Source organism: Phyllostomus discolor, chromosome X, assembly GCF_004126475.2.
Source record: "Phyllostomus discolor isolate MPI-MPIP mPhyDis1 chromosome X, mPhyDis1.pri.v3, whole genome shotgun sequence".
Classification (NCBI taxonomy): Eukaryota; Metazoa; Chordata; class Mammalia; order Chiroptera; family Phyllostomidae; genus Phyllostomus; species Phyllostomus discolor.
Genome location: NC_050198.1, coordinates 102,046,366 through 102,069,341, shown reverse-complemented (window position 1 = coordinate 102,069,341; position 22,976 = coordinate 102,046,366). Strand labels below are relative to the sequence as shown.

Below are 22,976 nucleotides of genomic sequence, written 5' to 3'. Positions count from 1 at the left end.
ATGCATCACACAATTGAAAAATAAATAATTCATATACACAAAAAGACAAGAAAAATTATATAGCCTTCTTTATAAATTATTTTTCCAATCTCACAAGTGTTTGCCACATTTGTTAGAATAATTTCAAACCAAGATACAAATTGCCAAACTAGACTGAAGAAAATTTCTACATAGTTGATACTTTTGGCTAATTATCAGTACAGCTTTTATTTTACAAATAATCATTCCAAAGTAATTATCACAAACATCCCATACAATAGGTTTATTATAATTCTGTATGCCATACCAATCAATTTATTTTAGCTTGTCAAAGATATCCTCTTATAAGAAATAGTGTATTAATTTAGCTTGAATTCAAAGAAGTGGCTCACAGCAAAACGAGGAAATAATATCTCAATCCCACACAGGTTGCCAGAAAGGTAATAAAAACCATTGTAAAAAAAACAAGTTTTCTACCACTGTCACCACAAAGAAATATTAAAAGAAAATGGAGATCTCAAGTTGTTTCTAACCGAACTCCTTCATTAATCATAGCCTGTCTCCTTTGCCTCAACCACCCCTGTATCCAGCTTATCCAAATCCTAGTAGTCCCCCGTCCTCATGATCTCTGCCTTTCTCTAGTCATTTTATTCTTGGATTGCTGCAGCCACTTCCAATATTGCCCCTTTTCAAATCCACTAGATGTGTTAGATCCACCTTTCACCCAAACCTGCTAAATATTTCAATAACTTCTAATTACCCCTTGATTAACAATAATAATAATTTCTTGAGCATCATATAAGTCAAAGATGGTCTTAGGTAACATCTGTGCTTATGTAGTCCTAACAGTAAATCTGCAAGTTATGATTTTGCATATTTTTGCAAAACAGGAAACAGCCTCAAAAAGACAAAAAATCTAACAGGAACCCTGAACGTCTGTGTTCTTTTCCCTGTTTACTTACTTTTTCAGCTTTTATTCCTACACTTGCTCCCAAAGCTCCAATTACCATGTTACTTCCTGACTGTTCTTTCTACCCAAAAGTCCTTTATTCTTATTATTTCTTGGCAGACTATACATTCTTAAGGTTTCTAGTTTGCTCTCAGTTCTTAAGCACCTAGTCTGGATAAGATTTTTCTAACATTTCATTTACCTTATCTTATTGGTCATCACTTTGCGAGTTCCTTAAAATGCTTTTTTTTTTTTTTACTCATATTGATGTGCTTGTTCCCAAGCAGAATAGAGTCTGACACTTACTATCATAAATTATAATTATCATTCTCTAAACTACTTGTACATGTCAGACCATGCGCCTAACACTTTTACATACTGAATTTATTTAATCTTACTTATGGTGATGCTATCTGATAGGCATCAATAGAGAAACTGACCTTTAGAAAGATAATTTGCCCACGATCCATAACTAGCAAGTTGTAGAGCCATGGAATCCAAATTTACCTAACACAAAAGCTGGTGTTACGGTTCTTTGACCTTCTCTCTTAATTCCTATTGCCAATTTTTGGCAAACCTCTAGAATCCTATACATGTTACCACTATATTCAACTGCTGGAAAAGTTTAAAAATGAGAAATAAAAGGTGGAATAATGAGCTATGAATGTACTCAAGAGGAAGCTGACATTACAGTGCAAAGTCATCATCTTACACAGGGAACAGAGGAAGTGCTATGCGAGTCAGGAACTATTGCACTCACAATTGCGAAAACCAAAAGGTCAACTCCCAGAAGGAAAGGGTGCTCTGCAAACCTCAGTCCTCAAAAAGGCAGGAGTACTAGAGAAGGGAAGGAGGCACCTCTCCGGGCTAAGAGGAAAAGTAACAAAGATTGCTGTGGTGGTCCAGTCCCATCCAAGTCAACATTGGCACCACTTGTTCTGTCCCTAGAAACCTGGGCAACGCAAGCTTTAATTCATCTCTTTTTCTTCAATCGTGACATTGTATTTTGGCCATTTTCTCCTTCAGGAGTCTTGGCCCTTCGTTTACAGCTGCGGTTGCAGGGAGATGCGAAAATGGGCAGCAGTAATGTAGAGGCCATTTGCTCCTCCCGTCCCTCCTGCCCTGGGCCTCGCAGAAGAGAGAAAAGAGGGGTTAACTGGTGTTTATGACCCGTGGGAATTCAGACCCTTCCCCCCACCCCCAGGCCGGTGGAGGTTACTGATTACTTGCCAAGAGGCCCCGGTATTTCCGGAATGGGCTCTCACCTGCGCCAAAAAGGCCCTAGATTCCCAGCCAATCCTGAGCGCAGTGGCCGCTGGCCCTTAGCAACGGCCCTGGGGAAGGGCAGGCTCAAGACTTCGCAGAACGTTCCCGAGCCGTGTGAAACATTGAAGAGGCTTACTGCGGTTTACTTCTACAGAGTAGCCTCAGAGTGGAAACAATGAGCTCCATTAAAGTCTATTATTCCAGCGTATCAGGGTCTAGGGAGGTGAGTGGAAAGAAAAGAGTCTCAGCCGGGGCGGAAAAAAAAAAACTTAGAGTGAAGATATTCTAACTGGGGATTTAGGGATTGTGCTAACATTACCTACCATTCTCTTCCTGTCTTTCATTCTTCAGCTTTCTTCTCTCTAGGTTTTCTGGGGTGGGATGTGCAGGGGCGGGCAGGGCCCCAGACAATATGGTTAATGCACACAGTTTGGGCTCTGGGGCCTGGTAGACTTGGGAGGTCCCTGTGTCCCAAACTCAACCAGATTAATGGCTTCCAACTTTGTGGATGTTTCCAATGGAAGTGATAAAGGACCCTATTTAGGATGGGAGATAAGAAAGATAAAGATCCCTTGCTTGGTATGGGAGAGGAAAAATGACCAAAACCTACAGAAGACTGGGTAACCCCCAAAAGGTAAACTGGTTGTTAATTTTTAAGAAGGTGTATTTGCATAGAGCACATATTTATTTTTTAATTTAAAAAGGTTTGTTAAATTTATTGGGGTGACATTGGTTAATAAGGTCATATAAGTTTCAAGTGTACATTTCTATGACACATGGTCTGTATATTGCCCTGTGTGCCCATCACCCAAAGTGAAATCATCTTCTATCACCATGTATTGGGCTCTTTTTAACCTTTACTACCCCCACCCCTTCCCCTCCCCCAACCACCATACTGTTGTCTGTGGCCCGTTTCAGTTTTATATTGCAAATATGAATGAAATCATATGGTTCTTAGCTATTTCTGACTGACTTATTCTCTTAGCATCATATTCTCAAGACTGATCCATGTCACAAATGGCAGTATTTCATCTTTTCTTGTGTCTGAGTAGTATTCCATTTCTTTACTGAACTTAGATGAATTACTGTGACGAGAATATAGGAATATTGTAGAACAGTGCTTTCCAAAATCAATATATTGCCAGCCACATGTGCCATTTTAAATTTTCTAGTAGCCACTTAAAAGAGAGATGAAATTAATTTAATATATTTTATTTAACACAAAACATACATACAAAATGTTTTCGCTGCAGCATATAAGCATTCTAAAAATGTAGATGTTATATATTGTTTTTTCACATCAAGTCTTTAAATTCCAGTATGTACTTTGCACTTATATCGTATTTTGGACTAGCCATCCTTCAAGTGATCAGTAGTTATATGTGATTAGTGGTTAACACATTAAACAACTCAGTTTTAGAAGGACCTTTATATGGTGAAGGACCACATTAGGCAAAGTGTTTGGAGAAGCATGAAAATTGAAGGATTTGGAATTGATTATAAATGATTGATAAACATCACATTCCTGCTGTGTCACATACTATGCTAGGTACATGGAGGAATCAGAATTGATCTAAGCCTAGAAAGAATGCATTGCTTTTGCATAAAGCCTTGTCAGAAAGATTAGGGGGTTTGCCTGAGTACTATGAAATAGCAAGCAGCAGTCTGAAAAGGAAAACTAGAGACAATTTGACTCCTGTTTTTGGAATGTTGTGATTTATATTATTGAACATGATACTAAGAGTCTGTAAGAGGGAATTAATTTGAACCAGTAAGGACCACAATGGATGTAGCAGAAGAGTTGCCCACCTCTTGGTCTGTCCCTGAAACTGTAATGTAAAAATTATCTGCAGGACTTGTTAAAACTTTCCTAGAAGTCACTCCTAGAGAATCTAAATCTGTGGTTTTGGAGTGGGGCAAAGGCTGATGCTACTGGTCTTATGAACCACAGTCAAACCAGCACTGATCTAAACAACTCTTCTTGATGGGTTCCTCTGAAAAGGTTTGGAAAAACCACTACAAAAGTTTGACGTAAGTCATAGGCACCATGCTTTTGCAATTTTAAAAACTAATGTGACTCAGAAAGTGGAAATGTTTCAGTTTGGAATTTCAGAAATTTCTGAGCTCTGAAATATAGGCAGAGGTTTCTGGCAAACATTTATAACCCACTCGAGATTTTCAGTCTCCACTGACACCTTGCTAAAATCATTTGTGCACACATTAAACATATTTATATGTTATATACACTCTATGTATGTGATATATATATATATATATATATACACATATATATTTACATAACTTTTGTTCCTCAAAGAAGTCTCATGTCATTAAAAGCTTTTTTTCTTCCATAGCATAATAGACAGGGAAAATAAAAATTAAATTTAACACCTTGGGATCAGTTGATTAACATCTTTCTATCACTTTACATCTTTACCTAGGTGAAGCAGAGACAGGAAGACGTTATCAGAATTTTAGATGCTTACAAAATAAATTACGAATTAATAGATATTTCTATCAGTTTGAAAAAACTTCAACAAATGAGGAGGAAGGTTTCCAGCCCTAAGGCTCTACCACCTCAGATATTCAATGACCAAGAATATTGTGGAGTAAGTGTAAATGTTAATTTTTATTTTATTTTTATGTTACATCTTAAGGTCACATATTGTACGTGGGGCAATAATACATTTATGAAGTGTGATGGTCAGGTTTCTCCATTCAGAATACAAGCCTGAAGACAAAGCAATTTGTATTTTAGTACAAAAAGACTCATGAAAGAAGCTATGTCTTGCTCCTTGTTCTGGACAGCTTATACAGTACTTTTCATCATATGTTATCATATGAACTTCTGATACTCTGGGGGAAAAATTTTTTTTTTAACTAACATAGCTGGCAGAAGCTTGCAAAGGCCAGGCAAGATAATTAGGAAACTTACCTAGACACTTGAGTTTAATGAGTTCATAAATGAGAATTTTTAGCATTGATATTACAAATTAATTTTGATTCCTTTTAGGATTTTGAAATGTTTCACAAGGCAAAGGAAAACAAAGAGATTCTCAAGTTCCTGAAGCTGGAGTAAATGGGCAGTAATGACACAAAAGATCTTTACTGACATGGATCTGTGTATATTTCTATGTACATTTGTTACTTTTCATTATAACAATAAAAAGCTTTCATTAAAATTAATTGCTACCTAGATTAAATTATATTCGTTAAGAGGTAGGGCTTTACCATTTCAGACCAGATTGGGTACGTTCAGGGTGGTTTGGCTGTAGATGGGCTTTGGCATTTCAATCATGCATTAAAATCACTTATTTATTATACTGTGAACATTTTATACAGCTGTGTGAAAAGAAAAACATTGTTTATTATCCATCCTTAAGTCACTAGTAGTTGTCAATTTATAGGCAAGAAATTGACTTTTAGTGCATTTTTCCATTTACTTTCAGCTTTATTTTTTCAAATGTTTCTTACCATGTTTGACAAAGGCTTACAATCTGTACTGGGGCTTTTAAAAAGGAAAAAAAGCAAATAACTGGACCCCATTACAAGCCCTCCTAAATGGAAATGAAGGATAATAGAAATCTGTGTTTTTAACAAACTCCCCTGGTGATCTCTTTTTGTACATTTCAGTCTGGAAACCAGTAGTAAAGAATAGCAATTTTAGGTCACATCTCCCTGGACCTCCAGCTCTGTTATAAAATGGTAGTCTTCTTCTAAACCTGTTTTTACTCCCGTGGTTCCTATCTTATCAAATGGCAACTCCATTAAATCAAACTCCGACTCAGAAACCTGGGCATTATCTTTAATATTACCCACTCCCTCACACCCGTATGCAATCAATCACCAATTCCTAGTTTTAATATCCCAGTTACCCCACACTCTGCAGCTTCCAGCTGTTGCCTTTGCTCATGTTCTCACCATTTTTGCCTGTACTTTTGTAATAACTTCCTATTTCCAGTTTTACTATTTTAATATCTGCCCCCTTCATTGCTGCTAAATCAGAACTTTTCAATTTTGACTGAACCATGGAATCATCTGAGGAACTGTAAAAATACATTTCTGGATCCCATCTTTAATGATTCTATATACAACTATACTTGGGAACAATAGCATTAAAGGGATCTTTCTAAAACATACATTTAAGTGTATGTAGCCAGCAGCATAAAGTTTCTCACAATGTGGTGTAAGAAAAAAACATCTTTCAGAATCATCTGGAGAACATAATAAATATGTAGATTCCTGAGCCCTGCCTCATAACTCTAAAATTGGGGCAAAGATATTTAAAGTTTAAATGAGCACCTCCAGATGACACACTTATTTCTGAGAAGTGTTAAAAATCTAAACTTCATACTTCTTCTATTTCTATTTTGTTCATTAGTATATCTTGCACATTAGATTCCACATATAGTATCTGTCTTTCGCTAGCCGGTTTATTTCACTTAACGTAATAATCTGTAGGTCCATCCATGCTGTCACAAAAAGTAAGATTTCCTCTTTATGGCTGTATAGTATTCCATTGTGTAAATGTACTGCAGCTTTTTAATCACTCTCTGCTATTGGACCCTTGGGTTGTTTCCAGATCTTGGCTATTGTAAATAACACTGCTATGAACATAGTGGTGCTTATATTCCTTCACATTAGTGTTTCAGGATGTTTAGGATATATTCCCAGAAGTAGGATTGCTGGGTCAAAAGACAATTCTACTTTTAATTTTTTGAGGAGACTCCATACTGTCTTCCACAGCAGCTGCCCCAGTCTGCAATTCCACCAACAGTGCACAAAGGTTCCCTTTTCTCCACATCTTTGCCAGCACTTGTTGTTTGATTGATTGATTGATGGTAACCATTCTCATTATGGTTTTAATTTGCATCTCTGATAATTAGTGACATTGAGTATCTTTCCTTAGGTCTATAGGGCATTTGTATGTCCTCTTTGGAGGAGTATGTATTCAGGTCCTTTGGCCATTTTTTTTATTGGGTTGTTTGTTTTTATGGTGTTGTTTTATGAGTTATTTATAAATATTGGTATTAAACCCTTATCAGATCTATTGGGAAATATGTCCTTTCATTCAATAGGCTATCTTTTCACTTCGTTGATGGTTTCTTTTGCTATGCAGAAACTTTTTAGTTTGATGTAGTTCCATTTATTTTTTAATTTTTTGAAAGATTTTATGTAATTATTTTTAGAGAGGGGAGAAAGGAAGGAGAAACAGAGGGAGAGAAACATCAGTGTGTGGTTGCTTCCCACATGCCCCCTACTGGGGACCTGGCCTGCATCCCAGGCAAGTGCCCTGACTGAGAATCGAACTGGCGACCCTTTCATTCACAGGATGACACTCAATCCATCAAGCCACACCAGCCAGGGATGTTTAGCTTTTTAAGAATCTGCCAAACAGTTCCCCAAAATGGTTGTACCGTTTTACATTCCCAACAGCAGTGTAGGACAGTTTCAGATCCTCCACATATGATTTGGCATAGTCAGCCTTTTGATTGTAAAGATTTGATTAGGTGTGCATTTTTCTAATGACTAATGATGCAGAACATCTTTTTATTTGCCACTCACATTTTTTTTTGTGTGTGTGGGAAATACCTGCTCAAGTTTGTGTCCAGTTTTTTATTGAGTTGTTATGTTTCCTCATTATTAAAAGTTCTTGCCCTGGCTGGTGATTGCATAGGGCTTAGGGAGGAGGGGATGGGGAATAACTGCTAATTAATACAAAGTTTATTTTTTGGGTGATGAAATCTTCTAAACTTAAATTGTGATAGTTGTACAACTCACAATATACTAAAAGTCTTCATTTGTACACTTTAAATGGGTAAATTTTAAGGTATGTGAATTATAGTTCAATGAAGGTGTTAAAAAGGAAATTACATTAAAATAAACTTTGTATAAACAGTATGGTTACTATTTTGGTAGAAATCCAATTTTTGTTTGCCTAATAAAAGGAGACAACTGATAATATTAAAAGATGAGGTAGAGAAGTTGGAGGTGGAAAATTAGAAGGTTCAAATTTTAAAAATGTGAAGGTTCAAATTGAAGCTATAGTGGAATTTTTAAAAATATACCAATTTATTTTACTCAGAAAAAACATCAATGCCAATCTTTCTATATTTTCAACATCCACAGCTGAGTAATAAAATCCATGTGAACCTTTCTTGTTTCTTTTGCTGAATTAATGGAATATATGCAGTGAAACCTGTCTCCACAAAATTCACTGCATTTAGACTTTCCAAGTAAGTAAGTAACAATCTGTTTCAAAATTCTGTTTCCCCTGTACACTCAGATTCCCAGAGGAGTGTTGGCACTTAACAATACAGCCAACAACCAATTTGCATTGTTTGGTGAAAATGCAAATCTGCCTAAAGGTCATGTTCTTTAAGGGCAATTAACCTCAAAAAAAGGAAAATAAAGTACTAGCAGGTCTCAGTCCTGGCTGGTGTGGCTCAGTGGATTGAGTGCCAGCTTGCGAACCAAAGGGTTGCTGGTTCAATTCCCAGTCAGGGCACATGCCTGGGTTGCAGGCCAGGTCCCCGGTGGGGGGCATACGAGAGGCAACCGCACACTGATGTTTCTCTCCCTCTCTTTCTCCCTCCCTTCCTCTCTCTCTAAAAATAAAATCTTTAAAAAAAGTATTAGCAGTTCTGAGCTACAAACAGAAAGATGCCAAAAGTAATACAAGTAGCAGCAGTTATATTTTGCAGCAAATTCTGTGAAAATTCTTTATAAAACTCACCTTAATATTCAGAATTTCACTTCATTTTATTATATCTACCAAACATATACTACTCAGCTGACAAAATGAAATATGTCAATTTAGGAAGACTCAATTCAACCTTTTACTTTAAATATACATATATGTTAATTGTAAGGTATATTCTAGTAGACATAAATTTCTAAAAAAGGTCATCTATTTTTGAAGACTGTTTTTGACAGTGTTGACTTATTGGATACTAAAATAAAAGTAAAAATGTCCACATAGATTATTGCAAGTAGCATCATCAGCATTTAATAAAGCTCAGGAAAAAATATTGACCAATTTTTTACACATTTTTCCAGAATCTATTACAAAGCACCCTGTTTTCTCTAGAGTTTTCCAGAGCATATTCTTGTACACAAAACAATGGAATATTTCTTTGACTTCAGTGTATATTGCAAAATTCAGGACCCTAAACAGAAAATTTAGAAATTCCATTTAAATTGTTTTATTTGTTATCTCCTTTATCCTTCCCCACTCTCTGAAAACAACATTCATTACACATCTAAAATTACTAGTACCCTCTTTAGAATCCCCAGGAACACATAACTTATATTTCCTAAAAGCACAGAATTTATTTTAAAGCATCATGTCAAGTTTCAATCTCAGTAATCAAAGCCATGTCTTCATTATGTGCTGATTTTACCAAAGAGCACAGACTTGAATACATCAAATATGATATGATAATGTAATTTAAAAAGGTGTTTTATTAATAAAGTAGTGTGGAACTAAAGTACAATATGCATATCGTCTGGGTGAGTGATTAAGGCCATGATATTTCCTGTCTTAGAAGGTTTTAGAATTAACATTTTTAAAAAAATGACCTTTTTCTCTGATACTTGCACTATTTGCTGGAATAGAGGCATCAAAAATATTCTCTATACTTAGATTAATGTATTCATACAGTATATGGCCATGTTGAAATGAAAAGATCAAATATCTGAGAGACATTGGCACTTGTAATCACAATTTGCTTTAAAAGGGGGAAACCACTAAGATACTTTTGGCAAAGACCTCTCCAAAATAGTCTTGGACAATGGATGCAAACCGATTTTATAACAGTTAATTAAAAGTCTGAGGTCTTTACAAAAGGGTGCCACTTTAAACATACTTACCATCCCACTTCTGTAACATACATAAGTACCCTGGGCCAAGCAACTTTGAAACATGATTGCATCATAGCTGTGTAGTTAAGCAAGAAACTTGTAAACTGAATGTGTCTGGTATGTGTGTGTGTGGGGGGGGTCATCTGTTCTGATCACTGAAATATGCAATGAAAGACTACATTTAGAAGCCTAGAAAACCTGTGGTTCAGTACACAGAAGTTTCAACTACAAAAGAATGGGAATGTTATAATTACTATAGGAAATTACAACGTCTGCCATATCATAAACATTACCCGCAACTACGGTTTAGTCACAATAACGTCACATCAAAAAGGTACATGTTTTTGTTCACTAAAATTAATGAGGCAATTTGGAAACAAAAGACAGATTCTTTCTCTCTCCTTTTTAAATTCTTCAATGTAGAGCTACAGATATACTTAAGCTGCAATAATAATACCAACAAAGTACACAAGTGTTTGCTTTTTAAAATCATTGCAGTATATAAAATGCCTTGGCAGATAACAAAACTATTCCACGACAGCTACTTAAATTTTTACGTTCATCTGGCATTCTCCTCATCATAACATTCACATTTAATTATGTATTCATTTTGATTGTTTGCATGCAAAAACACCAACTAATCTATTATTTCAACACTAGCCTATTTCTTTTGAAGCCAAGATAATTCTGCTATTTTATAAAAAACAATGGAGACTCCTTTTCCAGGATGCTTAAGGCAGAATGTTTAAGGTTCATGCTTGCTGCTTTGCCTGAGCTTCTGCTTCCTGAAATGAAAAAACAAACAACACAGTTAGATTTAAATATCACAAAGCAGACACCCATATGTATTTTGGTTGGACTATATTAGCTTAAAGTACTAAGAATAGTGAAAAGCAGAAAGTGGCCCTCAGAAATGACTGTCCTTCATGGGACATGAATCATCCTTTGTGCAACTTATCTAAACTATGTACTGTACCGCTCGGTAGTTACTTAATAGCTGTCCCAGTTATCAGATCAACTGCCTTACTGTTGTTGTGCTTGTGTGCAAAAGGAATGAAGGCTTCCTACATTTTTTAAGTATATTTTATTGATTATGCTATTACAGCTATCCCATCCCCCATTTTCCTCCACCTTGCCCACCCCCTCCCACCTGCACCCCCCCGCCCCACTCAGTTCATGTCCATGGATTGTACATATAAGTTCTTTGGCTTCTCCATTTCACATACTATCCTTTTTTAAAAGATTTTATTTATTTTTTTTTAGAGAGAGGGGAAGGGAGGGAGAAAGAGGAGGAGGGAAACATCAAATGGTTAAGCCTCTCACATGTCCCCTACTGGGGACCTGGCCCACAACCCAGGCATGTGCCCTGACTGGGAATTGAACCAGTGACTCTATGGTCTGCAGTCCAGCGCTCAATCCACTGAGCCACATCAGCCAGAGCTCCCGAAGTATTCTTAACTTACCCCCCCCCGTCTGTTTTGTACCTACCAATTATGCTTCTTATTCCCTGTACCTCCCCCCACATTCTTCCCTCTCCGCCTCCCCACTGATAACGCTCCGTGTGATCTCCATTTCTGTGATTCTGTTCCTGTTCTAGCTGTTTGCTTAGTTTTTGTTTAAGGCCTCCTACTATTACTTGAAGGAGAGGCTGTCATTGTCACAGGAAACAGACTATTATTCCTTTCATACTTCCTAAATTTGTACTGACATCAATGAATTAACATGGGTTTTACTAACTTATTTAAATAAAAATGCCTTACCTAACATTTCTTATGACTTAAATTACACAGAAGCCTAAAATAAGTAATTTTAAGAAAGTTTGGTGAGGAAACAGAATTTCACAATTTGTCAGATAACCATGCTAGTAAATGGTTGGTAGTAAGAACACGGACAATAACATAGACTCTCAAACTGGAGAAGGGGATGGAATTCAATGAAACTGTTTAACATAAAATCAGTTCCTAATGGCAAAATGTAAACTGATAGAACAGGGGACATATTCTGATCAAGCCAGCCAATGTGGTGAAGACCTGTGGTAAAAGCCAAAGAAGCATTTAAAGTCCATGGCTCTGAGACATTTCATTATACAGGCAATTTAATTTTTGATTCTTTTCTTTATGTGGTCTCCATGGGAACACCGCCACTTGAAAAATTAATTTGTTGTTGGCAGAGAAAAAGCCCCAAATTTAGCCAGCAATTTAGCAACCAGTTTTGAAACTCAAATGCTCTCAGTGAATTTGAATAGATGACTGTAACATTTGCCTCACACAAAGACGATAAATGGCTGCCCGAGAAGATTACCATGAACTAAGGTGCTTTATGTCAATGTAGAACCGTAAAAGACAGCTAGAATAACAGAGTCTTTAAAATACTTACCACCTATTTGTGAATGGGTCAATCAGAAATTTGCTGCCTTTAATAGCTTGATGGAGAAGTCACTGTATTTACCTCTTACTCACATACTTACATATTTCATTATGTGGATCTGACTGTCCTATTAGGGGTGAAGTGCATGCAGTCCGGGGAAATTTTCTTTGTTATATTGCAAGACCTCTGGCTTAACATGAGTACTTAATAAAGGTGGAAATCTTACTGATTTAAAAACTTAGCAGAAATAAAGTGGCCTATAAAGCAGGAAAATCATACCTTTGAACCAGGTGGGGCTGTCAAGCCTAAAAAGGCATACACTGCATTATTTTCTCTGGCTTCAAAGAAGGCATCATAGTCCTTGGTAGGGGGAAAAGGCAAAAAAAATTAGCAATATGCAATCAAATAAATGAGAGAAAACAAGGACATTTATTCAAAATAGCTTGACTAGTCAACCTCCTTGGTAGCAGCAGTCTCACTAAGTTCCATAATGCCAGAAGTTCAGAAAGGATAACGAAGAGGCAAGGCTTATTGGATCTCATTTAATGTACGTTAAGAGATATGCGGTTCTGTGGGGCAGAAACTGCAACATGGCTTATTCCATATCACATAGAATTAAAATATGTCTCTGGACAAGCAGCTTTCTCCACAGCCCAAAGCAACCAACTATTTGCCAGTAAGAGGTTGCATGGTCTGGCAGGAGTTTGTTGTTCCAGTTTCCCATTATTTCTCTTCCATTATTATTAAAATAAAGGTGTCCTCACCACCCATGGTAGCCCAGATATTAGGTAGATATAGCTGAGGCCATAAGAATAGTAAATCTGTGCTGCATTTGGAGGAAGACAATGTGATTTTCATGAACTATGACCAGAAGAGCAAGTGTTACTAAAAGGCTTCTATCCAGGGAGTCAAAAAAAGCCTCAAGTGACTAAAGTTGTTTGGGCTTTCTTTCCACTGTTATCCTCTAAGACACAGGTGACAAACACAAGGCCCAGGGCTGAATCTGACCCTCCACCTTGTTTTATCTGGCCTGGCACCTTGTTTCTACCCTGTGGCAGCACCCGAGCTCCTTGCCTCTAGTTAAAGAGTAGTTACATTTATCCAGTTCTAAAGTTACATTTGGCCCTTGGAAGGCAACTGCAAGGCTGATGTGGCCCCTGGTGAAAATGAGTTTGACACCCCCGATCTAAGCCATTAAGTAGGCTCCAAAAGTAACAAGCAGAATTGCCTAAATTTGATTATGACATAATCAATAGCCCACTTGCTTTGAAAACACAACCATGGTCTATACCTGGCTTTAGTTTGTTTGATTTAAAACAGACATATTTAGCCCTGGCTGGCGTAGCTCAGTGGATTGAGCTCGGGCTGTGAACCAAAGTGTCGCAGGTTCGATTCCCAGTCAGCGTACATGCCTGGGTTGCAGGCCATGACCCCCAGCAACTGCACATTGATGTTTCTCTCTCTCTCTCTTTCTCCCTCCTTTCCCTCTCTAAAAAATAAATAAATAAAATATTTTTAAAAAAACAGACAGATTTAGATAAAGTTTTAGATAAATTTTAATCAAATAAAATTTAGCCAGCAATTTAGCAACCAGTTTTCAAACTCAAATGCTCTCAGTGAATTTGAATAGATACCTGTAACATTTGCTCTAATAAAGTCAGGTTTAATTACAGGTAGAAAGCACTCATAATTTGCTCACACCTGGAGGAGCTGGAGGTATGAATTTTAGAGCCTCTCAAACTATTAGTGACCACACCCCAAGAAACATCAGAATTTCTCTCTTATTTACAGATTCTTTCTAACAGAGTCAGAACTGTTTAGGGTCACTGAAATCTCCACAAGTATTGACACAAAGTATCTTTTTGTGTACCCTAGATGCTGGCAAAGGAATAACCCCTAAACAACATGGAAGCATATACGAGTAGCCTCCTATACTCTTTCAGCTCACTGTTCAAAAGTAAAACTAATTGGATCTTGATACCAGCTCCATACTGAGACACGTGGCCTATAAGCTCCTCAAGGTAAACAAACAGTATAGATCATGTCTACACTCAACTACTTGGAAGTAACCTCAAAATGCTAGTTTCAAAAATCCAACAGTCATAGAAGAGACATTTCTTACTAATAGTAAAACAACAAAAACAATACATGTCAGCCTTTAAATCCATGTGAAAGAAAAAATGCCCTCTGCTTTATTGAAATCTGATTTTAAAAATGTGAACAATATTGAGCGCGGGCTGGGAACCAAAGTGTCCCAGGTTCGATTCCCAGCCAGGGTACATTCCTGGGTTGCAGGCCATAACCCCCAGCAACTGCACATTGATGTTTCTCTCTCTCTCCCTCCCTCTCTCTCTCTCTCTCTCTCTCTCTCTCTTTCTCTCTCCCTCCCCCCTCCCTCCCTTCCCTCTCTAAAAATAAATAAAATCTTTAAAAAAAAGGCTTAAAAAATGTGAACAATTAAAAAATAGAAAAATTTCTTGCATACCCTGATGAATAAAAAACAACCAAATGTGGGAGGGGGTGGGGACAGTACTAGGCAAGGGACTCTTGTCTTTCTTTCAAGTGTTTTAGAATCAAAATACATGATCTTTTATTGGCCTTGGACTCAGTAAACACAATCAGGTTTGTGATTCTGAGAGAAAAGATTAGTTTCTCAATTAAGCCAGATTAAATAGTTAAATCCACAAATATGTATTGAGCAACTACTACATTCCAGTCATTGTTCTTGGTGATAAGAATACAAGAGTAAACAAAACAGACTGTGACATAGTCTGCTTCTGAAATAGGAATTCTCTTGGGAAAAAAATAAAGATAATTTAGTTATGCCTCTGGGATTCCAATAACATTAATCCACAATGTATTCTACTATACAGTGGTATCATATTATTTGTCATTTCATGGAAATGTGTTTTTACTTCTTCATATACCTAGCATAAGGTCTTTTGGAACAAACATTACATTATAAATTTTGCGTCATCTATATCAGAGCCTCACATGTGTAAGGAGGGTAGTTGTTTCTGTCACATTTCAGTCTGGAAATAAGAACCTCAGCCACCATAGTTGAGTGTTTCTCAACGGGAGGTAATTTTTCCCACGGGGACATCTGGCAAAGTCTGGAGATATGTTTGGTTCTTCACAACTGTGAGAGTCCTACTGATATTCCAAGATAGAATCCAGGGGTGCTGCTAAACATCCTATCACGTACAGGGCAGCTGCCCACAACAAAGAATTGTCCAACTGAAGATGTCAGTAGTGCCAAGATGGAGGAGCCTTGAGAGAGTTTAAATGGGGAATTTCATATTAAGAGCTACTTACAGAAGACTGAAAAACTGAAAGTCAGACAAGTGATGGTGAGGCAACCCAGAGATTAGTAATGGCAGGAAGCTGCTGCCAGATCTAGGGCAGAAGGAAAAGGTGGAGAAGATGGTATTACAGGACCCAGGAACTGAGGTACCTGGTAGAACCACTACCATAAAGGAGATTCGACCACTGTCGTGGACCCTCCAGATAGAAAGGAGGGGCGTTCTTTGCCTTTCCTCTCCTGCTGTCCTCTACTCTTCCAACCAGTATGCCCTATTATCAGCCAAACCTAATAGGTAGCCACCAGGCAATGGAGATTAGGAAAAGTCATTTGCTGAAGTCAGACACCCCCCTCCCCCACAATACATCATGGAGCCAGAAAAGAATGAAAATGGGAACTTTGAGTAAGCGGGGAAATGAATAATGCAGTGATTTAATAGAAAGAGTAATAGCTTCAGAGTAAGAGAAATCTAGGTTTAAATTCTAGGTGCATCACTTATTAATTGTGTGATTAGGAAGTCAGTTAAACTCTTCTAGGCCTCAATTTCTTCATCTATTTAAAGTAAGAATAACTATACCTACCTCATGAGATTAGCATGAGAACTGACTGACATAATGCACATAAAACATGTAGCACAATAGCTGACATGTAATATGTCCTGTATGAATGGTTGCTATATATTCTTCTAAGTTCCTGTATAGGGACAAATCTTCATTCTTATTGCTATTGAACTCCTAACTCAGTGCCTGCTACAGCAAACACACAATGTTTATTTGTGTGGTTGAGCCTGACCTCCTACCCCTTCCTTTCCATTTTCCCACTTCTTAGTGCTACTTGCTTTATTTCCATACTCCATTCCCTTGCAGTGTGGTTTCCAAAGGAGAAACAAACCAAATAAATACACTTTCTCAAAGTTACCCTTATAATCCAAAATGTGTTTGTTTTCTAAAGTCAAACAAATTCAAATGTCTTCTTTACAAGAGAGAGAGGTTAAGACAATATATGCTGGTTTAGGTTGGACTGTATGAACTCTGAGGCCTCTTCCAACCCCTCCGATTCACCAATTTTCAGAAATTTCATGTATAGAGGAAAGGAAGTTTCGCTATCTAAATGGACAGTGTAATTGCCTTTTCCTTATCTACAGAGAACATCTTTACACGTTGGTGTGTCTGTAAAAACATGAAATTTTCAGGCTCCCCTCTTCAGAACTGACAAATTCAATTCACACACACACTTTTGTGCCTATGAACTTCTAAAATTTGCTATACCTGTCTCTTAGATGCTTTGGATTGGTATGTGAAAAGATCCCCACCAAAAAGTGTCTGTCTCACTCCCATATAAACCTATGAGCTGGAAGATTTGGATGGCTGGCTCTGAAAACATTTGTTCCTCGGTCATGCTAATTCTGAGAATAGAGCAATGCAAACAATTCTTTACTGGACATTCTGATGGCTCTTACCTATGCTTTCTGTATGATGACTATATAACCACTCTCTGATTGTTTCAGATATGTATGACTCTTCCCCCACCCCACTCCTAACCATCTCCTTAAGAGAGGCAGCTGTGTTTTATTTATATTTGTACTTGCCACTGTGCATAGAATGGCCATAAACTACAAATGGTACTTAAATATACAGTGAAGAAAGAATGAAGGAAAATACCCAATGGTTTAAATGAAGACTACATGAGATGGAATACCTGAAAGCACCAGTCACAAGGCAAAAGTAACCCCCCCATCGTGCCTTACATAAGTCCAGTGAGCTAAATTAAAATTTTAACAACATTCATTAATGATAGCAGAATAAAAGTATTACTAGCTTCAAGCAGAAAATTAGACATTCCTCTTTTTTGGTAACTAATGTGAATCTAAATAAGTCAAATGGCTGACCTCTTTTCAGAGACTCCTTCATAGACATACAAGAAACAATCATATAATTGTTGTAGTTGGAATTCAGATGAAGAAATTTAAAACTATATGCCCAAGGTCTGTATTTATGCATTTGCAGATAATTTTTGGTGGATGACTCATTCGTTTGCCTTCCCATCCAGGGAAAATATCTCAGCTGTCTAGTACAGATGAAGAGAATGAACAGGAGAAATGACTGTGTGCAGGTCTGGGCAAGGGGCTGACATGGATAGGATGGATTTCAGGCAATCGCTTTCAAAACCAACCAAACAAAAAAATCCCAAGAATTTAAGCGGATTCCTTACCCCACGGTACTGGCTTTCATTGAAAATCTGAGGTGGCAGGGGGTATCCTGTGGCTGGTCGACTGTTCTCAGGTACATTTTCTCTCATCCACTTCCGATTTTCTTCATTGGCAGCAATATCTTTTTCTTCAAATCCTATTTTGTTAGCTTCTAAAAAACCAAGCACATCTTGCTGTTTCTTCTTAATCTAGGGCCCAAAGGACAAGAAAGTGTATTGTTGAACAAACAGCTTCTATTATTTTCAAATTCAAAAGAAGTCAGTGTTTGTGAACTAGCCTAAATAAATGTAGACCAGGGTGAAGATTTGCAGTTTCACAAAAGATACATGATTTTCCCTCTGTTATTTTGCTGTTAACAATGTCTCAGGTGGATTGAAGAGCTCTCAGACCACAGATGCTTTTGTCAACCTTTTGCTTTTTTTGCATTGAAAATTCCCACATCTAATGATGAAAAAGTAAGGCTGATACATATCAGTAACCTAAAATGCAGTTAACTCCACAGTATGAATAGTGTGAGGATTTGTTTTCTGATTACCTACAGGCTTTTCTTAGTTTCAGCTCCCGTTGAAAGTCTTCACAAACAAAGTCTGCTAGCTGTCTTAACAAGCATCATGCAGTGAACAGAAATGAATCTTTCCTCTATTTTGCCATGCATAATGTGCACCCATGTTTTTAGCCCAAACTTTCAGGAAAACAATCTTTTGTTTTAATTTTTTTAATTTGTTATTTATTTCTATTTAGATAACTTGTTTTTGTATTATAAAGAAATTTTAGCACTTATTTTTGAACATGGATATCATTATTGCTTTCTAGAGTTACATTTTTAAAACATAAGCATAAATAAAATAAAAAAACATTTATATAGATACAGATTTAGTACAACCCATCTATAATGTGCATCCTTAGTTTTCCCTCAAATATCTGGACAAAAAAGTGTGCATTATACATGGCAAAATACGGTATGTTTGGAATATACTTGTACCACTTTTTAGTCCTTAATATGTGTTGCTAAGTATCTTTCATGTGCACCTGTGCCACTTCCTTAGCTAGGCTAACAGGTAGAGATTAATACATTTTTATGTCTCTGAATCATACCCAGAGGAGAGTTTTAAAATACTAAAATTAATACTTTAGGTTAGGCTTCTCCTCTATTTTGCATTTTTTGAGAACCTTAATTCACACATCTATGATAATTTATCCAAATTTGAAACTCTTACTTAACATTTATAAGATGCAAAGCATAATCAAACATTTCCTCATGGAGTTACACTAAAAAGACACATAGAGTAGCATCATCAGAAACATAAACTCAAAAGAAGCAGCCCTCCCAATGGAAATAAAAATGCTAATAAAAAACTTCCACACAGTTATGTCCTCTCTGGACCTACACCCCCCAAGATACATATGCATACACATAGGTTGTATTTTTGTCCTATCTTGCTTGTGATTGTGTGCCAGTAATTTTCTCTCTCATCATGTAACCCCAAAGAAAAAAATTCTCTCAATTTCTCCCAATAAGAACTGAAATTTGCATAGGCTATTTAGATCAGAGGATAGAATGCCCTTCTTTAAAGATCAGTTACCAGCACAATTTGCAACAAGACAATTTTTATTTCCTTCTTATCTTATGAAATCAAAATTTCAGTCCTAAATATAACATACATGTGACTGAATAATTAGGGATGGGTGTTATAAGAGTTCACAAAGGAATATAATTTGTATTTCCTACAGGAAAAATATTTTGGTGTTAAAAGGTTATTGATAAGTTATTTCTGTCCACATGTTAGGGTTGGAAATTCCAGGTATCTTTCCCTCCAAAGACACAAAGCAGAGCTACTGAGAAACTGCTGTCTGGAGGAAAACAGCTACTCTCCAGCCTCAGTAAATTCCTTGTGTGTTTCTTTTAAAGGAAGGAAGCTGACAAGGTATGTGCTTTAGAACAGGCCAGTGTAAATGTTCAAATGTCAAAAGAATGAAACTTGTTATTATGCTTCAAATGGGAAAACAAGAGTCTTCTTCATGAAAGTGTGAGTCTACCATAAAACATTTAATGAAGGTGGGGTTTTCATCTTGTTGTATAATTAACCTCTGGCACACTGTCTCACCTGATGCTTTAATGAACACTGACAAGTGGTTCCAACTATAGTGCACTGAAATCTAAAAGGATTACCCAAAATTATATTTAGTAGCCATTTCAACACTGTTTCTTGGGTGCCTGTTACATGTGTAAAAATTTTATTTGAGGTTCTCTAAAACGTCTGAAGAAAAATAGCAGAAATCCTCACACAGGATTACAACCTAGTGGTAAGGATTAGACATAAATTAAAAAGCTTTCCCTGGCTTGTGTGGCTCAGTGGACTGAGTGCCAGCCTGTGAACGGAAAGGGTCTCAGGTTCAATTCCCAGTCAGGGAACATGACTGGGTTGTGGTCCAGGTCCCCAGTAGGGGGCGCATGAGAGACCACTACACATGGATGGTTCTCTCCCTCTCTTTCTTCTTCCCCTCTCTCTTTTTCCTTCTCTTCCCATCTCTCTAAAAATAAAATAAAATCTTTAAAAAATCCAATTACAACATGGTGTTTAAATATGAATCCAAGACAGTTATCCATACAAAGTAGTTAGGTGAGATGGGCCTACTGAATGTCAAAGCCAGTGAGGGCAAAATACAGAAGGGAGAGCAAGCACTCATTGCTATTATTTATGCCACTTAGACAAAGCTTAATAATGATAGCACAAATGCTACATACTACATCCATGAATTCAATGTTTTGTTTTAGTGAAAGGATGATGTAAAGTTTAACATAACTGGCCACCTGTGAAAACTGAACAAATGCGATAGCATATTGCACTAGAGCAATGAAGGTATTACTAGTACAAAACAAAATTGGAAACATTCTAAACGGACGCTCACAATTTCTGTGACTAAATTCTTACATACTTAAGGCCTTTTAATGAATAAATAAGCGTATGGGTATGCATTTTGTCATTTTCCACAGGTTATAATGTGTTACCTAGTCAACTTCTGCAATGACAAGTTCAGATACATAGATTTCCTCCCATTGGTTCTGTTTATTTCAAACACTAACCCCTAAGAAGGGCTACTCTACTTTACAGGAAAATAATAAGCCTGTTTTTGCCTAGTCTGTGCCTAAGGATTTAACAGTGGGGTAAAGGAGAGTGAATAAATAGCATTTAAATCTGCCTTTTTATTCATGTTCTAATCTACTTACAAAATCTATCTAAAAGGAAAATCAAATCTGCATCCGCAGTTAGTCTGTTTGGCATCGGCTCACTGCAGTGTGGCCCCTGCATAGTCCTTTTGTGCCCAAAGCCATCTCTGTGTGTTTTTAAATGAATACTGTCAGGAGTCTGGAAGCCACTGGCTTCCTATTGCTTAATCCAATGGAATAACCACAGCAAGAGGCACTTGTTTTCAACTTGTCTGTTTTGCAATAGTTTGAAAAATGCTTTGATCACAATCAGCCATGTAAAACTTACAATTCACAGCTCTTTACCTGCAAGTCTGCAACAAATCTGGGATAAGATGACTATTAAGAATTTTCTTTGAAGGTCAGGGTGGGGTGCAGGGGCAGGGTGGGGTGCAGGGGCAGGGTGAAGAGGGCAGAGGTGGGGGTGGGATGGGGGACATCTATAATAGTGTGAACAATAAAAAATTGTTTTCATTGTTCTCTCATCTCTATCTACCTACACCTCCCTAGAGTTGTCTCCTGATAGATGTTCCAAAATGTGACAGCAAAAGAACACAATCTAAGTTTTGCTACTTTCTTGCTGCCAAAAGAAAAAAGAATCTACTGTTATCATTTCCTGCTTGGTTGCAATTCTTTTTTTTTTTAAGATTTTATTTATTTATTTTTAGAGAGGGGGAGGGAAGGAGAAAGCGTGAGAAACATTAATGTGTGGTTGCCTCTCACGCGCCCCCTACTGGGGATCTCATCTGGCTGGCAACCCAGGCATGCTCCCTGACTTGGAATCGAATGGTGACTCTTTGGTGCGCAGGCCGCAACTCAAGCCACTGAGCCACACTAGCCAAAGCTTTAGTTTCAATTCTAACTGCATCAAAAGAGATGTTAAGGCCCAAGTAATTTCAAAAGCAGAGCCTGGTATGCAAAGAGGAGAAATTAGATAATGGTAGTTTCTCAAAAATAGGTATGTCTTAATGTGGTCACAGTAAAAATACAGTCATGTCCATTTTCTGGGTTAAAAAAGTTTTTCTTAAATAAATGAAATAGTCCTAAATAACCTCATCTATACACCCTTTTGTTATCTGGCACTTTTATCTGCCCATACCTTTTTCCTTTAGAGTTAGAAGTAACTTTAGTGTCCTTCCCATTTCTTCAGAGATGGCTTTCTATATACACACAGGGGGCTGTGAAATATGGAGCTCTGGGAATACCATCCTACCTTAAAATTCTGTCCTCTGATGCCTTAAACCCTAATATTACTGATTCACTACCTTGGCCTTCATAGAAAGGTCAAGCAGTGTGCACGTTTGGAGGGGAGGAAGCAACTGCCTAGAGAGACACAGGTAAGGAAGACAGTAGAGTTTGTCTGCCTTAGAATTTCACCCATCATTGGTCCTACCTAAACTTTAGCAAGAGCACATGAAAAAGCAGCAGGAATGGCCTCCCTGGATAATCCAAGAGGAAATTTCCAAACTTCATTATATATTAGTACTGGGTTAAGTTTTGCACAAGTTAAAGAGAAAGGAAGACTAACACTTGTTGAGTGCTTCCTGAGTAGCAAACTTTTTGTGAGGCTATTTACACAATTCTGAAAGGTTATAGTATGGTGATCCCTATTTTACAACAAAGGAAATCGAGGTTCACGTAGGTTAAGGAACCTGCCTACGAAGTCATCACTTTTGCTTGCCTGCACCAAAACACAAATCTAAATCCGACTGCAAAGCCCTATTCTTTTTCACTATATGCAGTCCATACTGGAATTCCCCATTTCTAGCTGGGGAGATATGACTGACATGTGTGAAAAATTTCCTTCTAAACCATATAACATTGACTAAAAAGA

At 37.3% G+C, this 22,976-nt stretch overlaps 2 protein-coding genes across 3 annotated transcripts in view; one reads left to right on the top strand and one right to left on the bottom strand.

Annotated features, from left to right (window-relative positions):
• The first annotated feature begins 2,184 nt into the window (after positions 1-2,184).
• On the top strand, positions 2,185-5,380 carry LOC114505298 (SH3 domain-binding glutamic acid-rich-like protein 3). Of its 2 annotated transcripts, none has more exons than XM_028523192.2 (3): positions 2,185-2,417; positions 4,636-4,803; positions 5,208-5,380. In XM_028523192.2, exons 1-3 carry the CDS (start codon positions 2,370-2,372, stop codon positions 5,271-5,273), a joined length of 282 nt encoding a protein of 93 aa, XP_028378993.1. In that variant the 5' UTR covers positions 2,185-2,369; the 3' UTR covers positions 5,274-5,380. The 2 variants fall into 2 exon arrangements, with proteins under 2 accessions (XP_028378993.1, XP_035872454.1); XM_036016561.1 differs by lacking the exon at positions 2,185-2,417 and adding an exon at positions 2,578-2,828.
• A 3,800-nt stretch (positions 5,381-9,180) lies between these two features.
• The window catches only part of SH3BGRL (SH3 domain binding glutamate rich protein like), a 56,640-nt gene continuing 42,844 nt past the window's right edge, over positions 9,181-22,976 (bottom strand). Inside the window, exons 2-4 of the mRNA XM_028522658.2 lie at positions 17,937-18,122; positions 12,704-12,784; positions 9,181-10,842 (exon numbers count right to left, since the gene is read on the bottom strand). Of these exons, the coding sequence (XP_028378459.1) occupies positions 10,810-10,842; positions 12,704-12,784; positions 17,937-18,122 (300 nt within the window). The 3' untranslated portion in view covers positions 9,181-10,809. The remainder of the gene's footprint in view (positions 10,843-12,703; positions 12,785-17,936; positions 18,123-22,976) is intronic.

Coding starts and splice junctions, on each gene's coding strand:
- LOC114505298 (XM_028523192.2), top strand. CDS start 2,370: ATGAGCTCCATTAAAGTCTATTATTCCAGCGTATCAGGGTCTAGGGAG. Junction 2,418..4,635: donor GCGTATCAGGGTCTAGGGAG/GTGAGTGGAAAG, acceptor ATCTTTACCTAG/GTGAAGCAGAGACAGGAAGA. Junction 4,804..5,207: donor ATGACCAAGAATATTGTGGA/GTAAGTGTAAAT, acceptor GATTCCTTTTAG/GATTTTGAAATGTTTCACAA.